The following is a 10,419-nucleotide window of genomic DNA, read 5'->3' as shown; positions in this document are numbered from 1 at the left end:
AATTTTATCATCACCTGTGACTTAGATGACTGTTTATATATACTAAAGTCATACATTCTTGGAGCCTCCAACCTATGGCCAACTGCCTCCTAGACATTCCTGTTTTTACGGTCTGTAGGCACCTCAACTTAAGATGTCCCAACCTGAATTGATCATCTTTCCCATTTCCAAAACTGACTTTGTTCTACGTTTACTATTCGTGTATATGGTTACAACCGTCCATCCAGAGACTCAGGCCAGATGCATGAGAGAAGCCAGCTTACTCCTCACCCCCAGACTCCTCTGGCTCGCAATCCTCTTGACTTGGCCCCCTATCTCTCCAATCCATCCATTCATCTCTCTTTCTCTGACACTGCTGAACGTAGACATTTGGCTCCCTTTTCTGGATCATCTCAGTAATTTCCAGACTGTTCTTCCTGCTGGCCTCCATCTCCCTCCTCCAGTCTAAAGATCTGATATTACTTTTTTTCCCTTGTCATTGTTATTCATTTATGGCTTTTTTTTCCTTTAGTGTCTTTTTCAAACTAAAAAGGAATATACTCTCATTGTAAAATAGCCAATAGTTCATAAGGCTGTAAAGAAAAAGTTAGTTACCCCGATCCAATCCTCAAATCTTATTCCCAATACACTTTTCTTTCTAAAAATATAATTTTATTAAACATGCTGTATTTCTTCTACTTTAAGAGGCACTTCCCCCGACACACACACACATTTGAACATCTCTGACATCAAACTGTATCATATAGTCAATAGTGTCTTAGATTTGGTTAAATTCATTATTGCTCTGCAAAGTGCTATTTTTACCTGTTAATATGGGTCATGATTCCAAACCAGCAATTACCTCCAGGATAATCTTTCTAAAGTACAAATCTGGTCGGGTCACTACCCTCCCAAAAATTCTTCAAAGACTCCACTCCCCACCCCACCTCCACTCCCCAGGTCCTTCCTCTTCTGACTCCCTCCTACTTCTGCAAGTCTTGTTTCTAGCACATCCTCACACATCCTCTTCCTTCAAGCCAGGTAGATCTGTTTGCAGTTAGCTCCCCAGATAGACTCTGCTGAGCCAGATCTTGCTGCTTTTGCACCAATGTTTCCTCTGCCTCTTCCTCACATCCTCTACTCCAAGTTGCCTCTTATTGGAAAATTGTCCCAATCCCCCCAACTGAGTCTAGGCTCTTCCTTTATGTGCTGCTTCTCAATTTTTCCAGCATCTGATGCACTTAATGCACAAGTTTAAGCCATTTCTCTTGTTTGTTGCTCCCAGTAAATAGTGAGCTCTCAAGCATGTGTTCTTTGTACCCACTCCCAGCACTGCCAGGGCAACACAGGTGCCCCATAAATATTTCTGAAGATGAGGAACTATACATGAGAGAAGCATAAAAATGTTCCCTGAGATAAGGTGAAGAGCATTCTAATTGACTATCACCTTAACCTGAGACAAGAGAGAGAAAAAGGAAGAGAGAAGATCTGGACACCAAACCACCTGGGCATCCAGAAAGCTAAAGCAATGGGGTTTTTTTTTTCTTCTCTTTCCCCGTGTTCTACTCCTCCAGACCTGCTAATTCCACCCTCAACTAAAGATAATCTGACTTCAACAACCATGACTTTGATGACCCCTTCCTTCCTTTCTAGTCCTAAGTGCTTCAAGTTCAAACCTCTCTGTCATCACCCCCTCTTGCCACAAGTCCCCTATTTTGTAACCAGAGTTTTGGAAAGTACCAAAGGGGGATTCTTTCCACTTGCCACTCTTCAGTGCCCCCCTGAGTTTTCTGTTTGGACTCCCTCCTGCCCCAGTTGTGGACACACCTGGCAAGTTCCATAAGCCTCCATCAGGAAAAAACAAAAAACCACACAGACACACACAAAAGGAAGCTAAAGTTTAACACAGAACCTTTATTTTTAATAACTATTCTAAAGGCTTGACATTAAGGTAGAGACCTCAGTGGAAAACACTTACCCCCTCTTAACCCAGTATTGGGTTTGGATTCAAGAAAATGCTGAAAATAGAAAGCAATGTTTCCCAGTTCTTCTTTCTGACCTAAATAATTTAAAGCCAAGGATTGCAATTCATTCATGGAAAAGTACCAGGGTATGTTGGAGACGTAAAACAAAGCTCAGTTAATGTGGCCTACGCGGCATCAGTAAAACTGGCCCACGCTAACACATGTTGACAACTGTGCGGCCAACATACTTTCAATACCCTCCCTCAGCAAAAAGAACAGGGACACATGAAACAATTAGAAATAGTAGAGCAAAAGAAGAAAGAGTGGAAAGATGAGGGGAGTACAGGAAGGAAGACCGGCATTGACAGGGCAGGAGAAAATACGAAATATAGCCAACAGAGCATTCCCCAAAATAAACATATTTGCTGTCACAGCTGGGGCTGAGGATAAACAACCAGTTACAATGGAAAGAAATAAGAAGACAGCTAAAGAAAAGAATGGGAGAGGTCGTGGAGTCAGATAGGTAAGTAGATAAAACACGGAAAGTATTTTTGGCATGTAACTAGGACTGATAAAGAAACAGGATAAGACCAGAAGGATTATTACAGAAAGGGCAGGATCAACATGTGGACAAGTGAAATGTAGGGGGAAAGCAGCTGTTAGGAAACGTGCTGTGATTCTACTGTCCTGAAGAGGCCAATGTTTTGAAACTAGAGTTTTTCAAGCTCTAGTCTACAAATGGACGTGGAATTAGGAAGTTCTCGGCCGGCCCCGCAGTGGAGAATGAGAGTCAAGCAGACATTCCAGTGTTGGGAGCAGCAGGGTCAAATCAAGGAGCCTGTAATGCTTAACATTCTGAAGGTGTAGAGGAAACCTCACATTCGGAGGGAAAGACTTCACCACTTAAGCTAACACAAAAGAGACTGTACAAATCTCTTCTATTCATAAATTTTGGACTAGATAAAAACAAAGGCACCAAATACCTTAACTGTCGAGACGTAATTCCTCTTCATCTCAGTCACTAGGGAATTCAGCATCAAATTAGATTTTTCCGGCACCTTAACGTGAGACTGTCAGGAAGGAAAAAAGGCCTTCCTTTTCCCTCTAACCAACCTGTAATCTTCAGAGTGATTTCTCTTTTCGGTACAGACTTGGGTGTATTTAGATCCCTAGGAGCCGGTGTCCGGAGGAGCCGCCCCGGCTGTATCCCCAGATCAAGATAGGCTTGTTTTGAATGCAAAATGAGTTTTCCCCGACCTCGATACTGCCTCAGGGTATCTGAAATTAATAGCCTACATCGTTAATAAAGGTATGTTTTGGAGAGACAGCAAGATGCTGGTTAATTTGCACCTTCTTCCTCACCCAGTGGCTTCAGCCGTGACTAACGAAGCTAAAGGAGAGGGCAAGAACAGGTCTATTGTTTTCGTTTCCTACGTGGCCGAAACCCAAAGGAGCGGCTGGTCGCCTACCTGCCTTCCATTCCCCTGTACGGGAGCGGCTGCGCGACCTGCCGAGTTGTACGTTGCCGGCTCCGGCTAGCTGGCGACCTCACCTACGGCGCTCTTCCGGGCTCGGACCAGCCTGACTCATCTGGGATGGGTGGCAGGGGTGGGGGAGACCTCAGAGGGAGGAGGGACAGGAGGAGGCGGGCCGGGCCCTTCCCCCAGAGCCGGGGAGGAGGCGTCGCCAGGGCGCAGGTGAAACCGACTCCGGCCTATCCCGGGAACTTTCGCAGCGGGGACTCGCTGCGCGAGGCGCGCATCGCGCAGGGGCGGCCTGGGAGCCGCCCTCTCCCACCCTGGGCTGCGCGCGGGGCTCAGCACCGGGGCCTCTCCCCGGGGACCCGCGGCCCTCTTGGCACGTTCTGGGGCTGCAAGCAGGCCGTGGCTGATGGAGGCGGGTGGCGCCGCCCCGGGCGCAGGTGACAGACGCCAGGCCAGGGTTTCTGTTGGCGGGGGAGAGCGCAGGGAGGACGAGACGCAGACACCTCGGGGCCAGGGGACGACGGGGCAGCGATGGCCCGAGAGTTGAGCCAGGAGGCACTACTGGACTTTCTGTGCCAGGCCGGGGGCCGAGTGACCAACGCCGCCTTGCTGAGCCACTTCAAGAGCTTCCTCCGAGACCCCGATACGCCCCCCAGCCAGCACCAGCGCCGCCGCGAGCTTTTCAAGGGCTTCGTCAACTCGGTGGCCGCAGTGCGCCAGGACCCCGACGGCACCAAGTACGTGGTGCTCAAGAGGAGGTACAGGGACCTTTTGGGGGAGGAGGGGCTGCAGCGACCCAGAGACCCGCCCGCGGCCGCCGCCCCTGCAGGGGGAGCTGCGCCCAGCTTCCCGCTCCTCGCGCGCAGGGGGGAGCCGCCGCCGCCGCCGCTGCCGCCGCCGCAGCAACCCCGGCGGCGGCGGCGCGAGAAGGAGCTAGAGGAGGAGCAAGCAGGTGCCGCAGGCCCGGCCGCCGAGGCAGGTTGCAATGGACTCCCGGCCAGCGGGGCCCGGGAGGCGGCCCGGAGAGCCGGCCGGCGTAGGGGCAGCTCCAGCCACAGGGCGCCGGTGCCCGCAGCCGCCCAGGACGGAGCGAGGTGCGTGGCGGCCGAGACGCAGGGCCGCCGCTGCTGGGAATGCCTCCAGAACGGCCTGGGGGGACTCCCGGGCGAGCCGCTGCTCGGCTCACTCCCCGACGCCCCCACCGCCACCGCCAGCGCCTGGGAGAAGCCTGCGCCGGCCCCGCCTGCCCAGGACGACAGCGGGGCTCCCAGGCCGCAGCGGGAAGGTGCGCCCGCGGAGCCCCCGCCGGTGTGCGCCGCACCCCGCTCTCCTCCCACAACCGTCGAGGCTGCTGGGAGCGGGGCTTCCCCACCTGCTCTCCTGTCCTGCCCCACTCCCCCCGGAGAGCCGCCCGAGCTGGTGATCCCGGGCTCCCTGCATTATTCGACCCTGCAGAAGCAGCAGCAGCGCACTCGAGAGTGGGTGGCCAGACACCCCCAGATACCCGAGGCCCGAAACCAGGGTCCCATCCGAGCCTGGTCGATGCTGCCAGACAACTTCCCCCAGCTGCCTTCGGAGCCGGGCTTCTGGGTCCCGGTATCTAAGCCAGCACCACCGGACCTCCCTCCTCCCCCTCATTCTTTCTTTCCCGCTGTTTCGGAATCCTGGCCCGGGGAGTCTCCATTGGCAGTCTTTCGTAGCATTCGTTGTCAGCTGTCCCTACAAGATCTGGAGGACTTTGTGGACCAGGAGAGCCACGGCAGCGAGGAGAGCAGCAGTGGACCCAAAGAGTCCCCTGGGGGTTCTGAAGAAGGGCTGCACCTTGCCCCGGGAGCCCCAGATGGGAGAAGGCTCAGGAATCCAGCTGGGGCCCCTTCTCCAAAGGAGGGCTGCCCCAGCAGGAGCCTTCAGGGCCTCAGGAACATAGAGGATGGTCACCCTTCTCAGCCCGTCCCAATAGGAGCTGGTGGCCTTGCAGGCCACCCTCAGCCTTTGCCCTGGCCTGTCCCCAAATTAAGGAGATCCCTAAGGAGGAGCTCTAGGACAGAGAGAGCCAAATTGTCCTCCTCTGATGAGGAGTGCCTTGAGGAGGATTTGCTGAAAAGGAGCCGGCGCCCTCCCCGGTCCAGGAAACCCTCGAAGGTGGGAGCAATGTCCAGCCCAAGGGTGGATGCCGCTTTGACACCAAAACCTGCAGACATTAAGGCTACTGTTGTTGAGTGTGGTCATCCACACAGCTCATGGGCCCCTGGAGGGGAGAGGCCTGCAGCCTTGATCCCCCCCAGATCTTCCGAGCACAAGTCATCCCTGGTCCCCCTTGATGCCAGGGAGCATGAATGGATCGTGAAGCTTGCCAGTGGCTCTTGGATTCAGGTGTTGACTTTGTTCTGGGAGGACCCCCAGCTGGCTTTGCACAAAGACTTTTTGACCGGGTACACTGCCTTGCACTGGATAGCCAAACACGGTGACCTCAGGGTCCTTCAGGACTTGGTCTCAGGCGCACAGAAAGCAGGGATTGCTCTTGATGTAAATGTGAAGTCCAGCTGTGGGTATACCCCGCTGCACCTTGCAGCCATTCATGGCCACCAGGGGATCATCAAATTGCTAGTGCAAAGGTTGGCGTCTCGTGTGAACGTCCGGGACAGCAGTGGGAAGAAGCCTTGGCAGTATCTGACCAGTAATACCTCTGGGGAAATATGGCAGCTACTGGAAGCCCCACGGGGCAAGCCCATCTTTTCCACCTATCCCTTGGTTCGAAGCTCTTCCCCCACCAGGAAGGCCAAGAGCCGGGAAATATCTAGAAATGTCACTCGAAAGACTTCCTTTGCTGCACTGCTCAAAAGTCAGCACAGCAAATGGAAGTCAGCCAACCAGTATGAGAAATTCCCCAGTCTAAGGGAAAGAGAAGAGTATAGTGACTGAGGGGAGCCCCTCTCTCCAACATGGCCTCCACACCCCCATCCTTGAGCTCTTCAGTGAGAGAATCCAGGGGGAATGGAAAAATTGCCGAGGAATTGGTCGACAGGCCAAGTGAGATGGCCTACCTAGTGTTTACCTCCCTGGATTCTGCGTCAGCGCATCCTGGGCCTCAGAGGTCGTCCAAGCTTTCTGACGGCTCAAGTCCTTGGGCCAGTGAACATAGACAAGGAGCAGAGTCAGGTGCTTAAAACCCGGCTGTTCTTCTCCTTCCCTTGCCATCACAGATCTGGGCACAGCAGGCCACACTATTCTCCCAAGCAGCTACCCCAGGCCTTGGCTAGAGAGGAAACAGATGTCTAACAAGAAGAGAGGCAATTCAAGGAACTGATGAAGCTCAAACAAGATCCTCTCTCTGGCTAGGAGCTCTCTGGCTTCCATTCATTTGGAGAACAAATCTTGGCTAAGAGTGGAAAACACCAGGTTTGAAATCAGATGGCTCCTCTTCTTTCCCTTTTTTTTTTTTTTGGCATTCAAATCTGTGCAGTAAAATTATTACTGGAGAGTAGAAGTTGCTTTAAGAGATTCCTCTGCCCCATCGTCAGGTCTTTCTTTGAATGCAACCTTTGGTAGCCAGCACAAGAAATGATTAATGCCTCGTTTCAGAGAAGCAGTTGGGTAATATCCAGTTGTGACTGACATTCAGACCCTGCTTTTTAAAAAAAACATCAACCTGAGGGGAACTTTCCAAATGTAAAAACTGTATGGCTCATTTGCATCGTGACTGAAACCATCTTTTATGGAAACTGCCTGTGTAACAAACAGCAGAATTAGCATCAGTAGTTTTCAGTAGGTTTGAATGGCCAATGTTCATACTCATGAAAAGTGAGAAACGATTTTGTTCTGGGGATGCAGTAAGGGTTATGAGGTGAACGCCTCCCCACCAGGAACTTTCTAAGCTGCTAAATATAATTTTATTTGCACTAAACATTTTGCCAATTAAGATTAAATATTAGGTTTGAAGTGCTGTATCTCTAACAGGAAGTGGTCCTTTTATTTGCTCGTGGTGGGACTGATCTCTGTGGGTCCGTGGAATGAGAGAATGGCTAGTTTATAAACTGCAGTAGAAAATCAAGATTTCAGAATGTAAATTCAAAGAGGGCTGAAAGATGAAGTGTCTAAGAGGAAATAGTTAATTTTTTATGGAAATGTTCTCATGCGCTGTGGCAATGATGTTGTATTTTAAAGTATTTTTGTGTTTCTTCTGGCTATTTTCCCCCATTAAAATATCAACAGATCTTTATAATTTATTGTACTTATGCTGATGATTGTTAACTTTCTGCCTTACAAAACTGTGACTCAGTGAGTATCAAATATTTTTGTTTCTTTGTAGTTTTACTTTATAATTTTGCTGAAATAACTATATCTGTTCTATTAGAAAACAAACAAAAAATAGGCAGAATAAATAAATCTAAGGGTTGCTTTTCTCCAAAAAGACCTATACAAGGGATGAAACTTTGGCAAATCACATCAAGAAAAAAAAGCTACAAGTAGAGATGAAATTTTTAAACATAAAAGATAAACATTTATGTGAATACCCTAGTACAGGCGGTGATCTCCCGGGGGGGGAAAAAAATTAAAAATGTCAACTTCTTTTAAAAGCCAAAGAATGTTTTTACTTTACCATACTGTTATCACAATGTCAATTCATTCAACAAATGTTTTCCTTAGTGCTGTGGGATTGATAAAGGTGAATGGGACATGACTTCTCCCCTCTTGAACTTAAAATCTAACAAGACTTGTTGTTGACTGATTTATACCATACCTTACTCCCAAGATGTCTTTTAAAGCTGCATTGTACTAGGCATAAGCTTTTAAAATGAGGCAAAGGAAAAAAAGGTACCGGGAATGAGGACAAAACAACTGCAATACAAGAAAAAAAAATTTTTTCAGAGTGTCATAAGTACAAAGTTAAGGGCTCCAGAGGATTTCGGAGGAGAGAGTCCTTTGGGCTAAGAAAATCTGGGCCGGCTACTGGGAGGCCAGGCATCTTTAGGTGAATGATCTTGGCTTTCCACAGAAACCAGCTTTGTTGGTTCTACCACATTCTTGCCTTTGGCTTCAGTGTGTGATTTCATAGCACAACATTGGCTGATTGCTCAATGGTTAGGACACAGTCTTGGGTTCCAGGTTCATTCTTAGGAGGATCCATCAGGTCCGTCTGTCCTTTGTCCCCATATTGTACCTATGACTGTGGTCAACCTTCTTACGTGGTCAACATGTATTTGGGGAGGGGGTGGGGCAGAAGAGGGTGTTGAGAGCAGAGTACAGCACAGACCTGGTGGAGTCACCCTTTTGCTCATGTCATAAAGCACAGACCAGGAGGACAGCCAGTCCCAGCCTCCTGCCAGCCACAAACCTCCCCCACACTGAGGCCAGACCCATCGGGGTGTGAATGCCCTTACCCTCTCAGTTTCTGTCCTGGTGCTGAATTCTTTAGAATCCCTTTTGCTCTTTTCCTGGAGAACTTTCATGTTTCAAAGGACAGCTCAGACGTTGAAGCCTCTGTGAGGGCAAAGCTGCTGGGTGTGTTTGGGGGATACTTAGCTCCTATGGCTGTGGGAGATAGGTGGCTTCTGCTGTGTGGCAGCCTAAGGCGCTGTGGAGCGAGGTGAAGATAGAAAGGGAATTTAAGGTCAGGTTGAAAAAAAGTATCTTTTATGATACGTCAAGAAAAATAAGCATTTTCTAGGAAGCCAGGGATGGTCCAATTTTTCCTTCCAGAAAACCTTAGTGTAATTCCAAATATGGAAACTTCCGTAAAGTCTTAATTTGAAGACAAAGAAAAAGTATTGTATAGGATGTACTCAATTTTAAAGTTCCCTTTCAAATTTTCCTTGTCTTTGATGTTAATGCTTCTTTGCTGGCAAACAGTGGTGGGCAATTGAACAAATTGTAATTTAATATTAGAGGCAAACATTAGAAACTGGTGATAATCTTAGCTCAACCACTTGCTTTTTTGTAGACATAGTTGTAAAGTAATGAATTTTAATCTTATATATAATATCTACCATACTGTTATTTTCTGCTAGTAAAACTGCTTTTAGTTCAACATTTTAGGATTTTACACATAGCATGCCATGACTTCCAGGTGCTTTTATTTCCTCACTAAATTTTTTAAAGTAACAACTTTGAGATATAGTTCACATACCATACAATTCACCTATTTAAAGTATACAGGTCAATGGTTTTGAGTGTATTCACAGAGTTGTGCAACCGTCACCATAATAAGTTCCTGTACATATTTGAGAACTACTGACCCAGGCAGTGGGGAGCCATTGACAGTTTAATGTAGACCTATATAGACGGGGGTGAAGTAAAGATCCCTCTTGCTATAGTAAGGGAGACAAACTAGAAGCAGAGATCAGGTAAATTATTGTAGTGTCTTGGTTTCATATTGGAGATAGGAGTATTGACTCAATTAGCTCGATAAGGTGAATAAGTTTGGATGACTAAAAATGAGGAAAGAAAATTTTAGTTGGAGGAGCTTACTTAGTTGATAAAAATCAGAAGACATTAGGTGAGATCCAAAAGGATCTCTCCATTTCCTCTCATCTCTAATGCTCCAGTTCAGTGATTAGACCACTTCACTACTGTGATGACGGTCTAGGTTCAAGGTGGCATTGATCTAAGAGTATAAATTCAATCCCTGTACAGGCTGTTTAGCACAGCAGTGTCAGTGTATGCGCTTGTGTTTGCTGACATCAAACAAATGATTAAAAATGTGTAATTGAGGCAATTCCCTGGCGGTCCAGCGGTTAGGACTCCGTGCTTTCACTGCCGAGGGCCGGGGTTCAATCCCTTTCTCAGGGGGTGGGGGGGTCAGGGGGTGGGGGAATGTGTAATGAAAGGGTAGGATCATGTATGTAGTACTTAGGCTCATGGCAATGAGCTAGGTTGCCTGGGTTCCTGTCCTTGTTTGGACAACCGTCAGCTTCTTGGTTTTCTCACTTTTAAGATTTTTTTTTTTTTTTTAAGACCAAATGAATTAACACAAAGTCCTTAGAAAATGCCTG

General features: G+C 48.4%; 1 protein-coding gene across 1 annotated transcript; it reads left to right on the top strand.

The window, feature by feature from the left end:
• Positions 1–3,532: 3,532 nt before the first annotated feature.
• SOWAHB (sosondowah ankyrin repeat domain family member B) lies at positions 3,533–7,649 on the top strand. Its single transcript, XM_027087638.1, has one exon. The coding sequence runs from the start codon at positions 3,959–3,961 to the stop codon at positions 6,347–6,349; it is 2,391 nt and encodes a 796-aa protein (XP_026943439.1). The 5' UTR covers positions 3,533–3,958; the 3' UTR covers positions 6,350–7,649.
• The last annotated feature ends 2,770 nt before the right edge of the window (positions 7,650–10,419 follow it).

Source organism: Aethalodelphis obliquidens, unplaced genomic scaffold, assembly GCF_003676395.1.
Source record: "Aethalodelphis obliquidens isolate GAN/ISIS:26980383/991018 unplaced genomic scaffold, ASM367639v1 scaffold59, whole genome shotgun sequence".
Classification (NCBI taxonomy): domain Eukaryota; kingdom Metazoa; phylum Chordata; class Mammalia; order Artiodactyla; family Delphinidae; genus Aethalodelphis; species Aethalodelphis obliquidens.
This window is presented reverse-complemented; position numbering and strand designations above follow the sequence as displayed.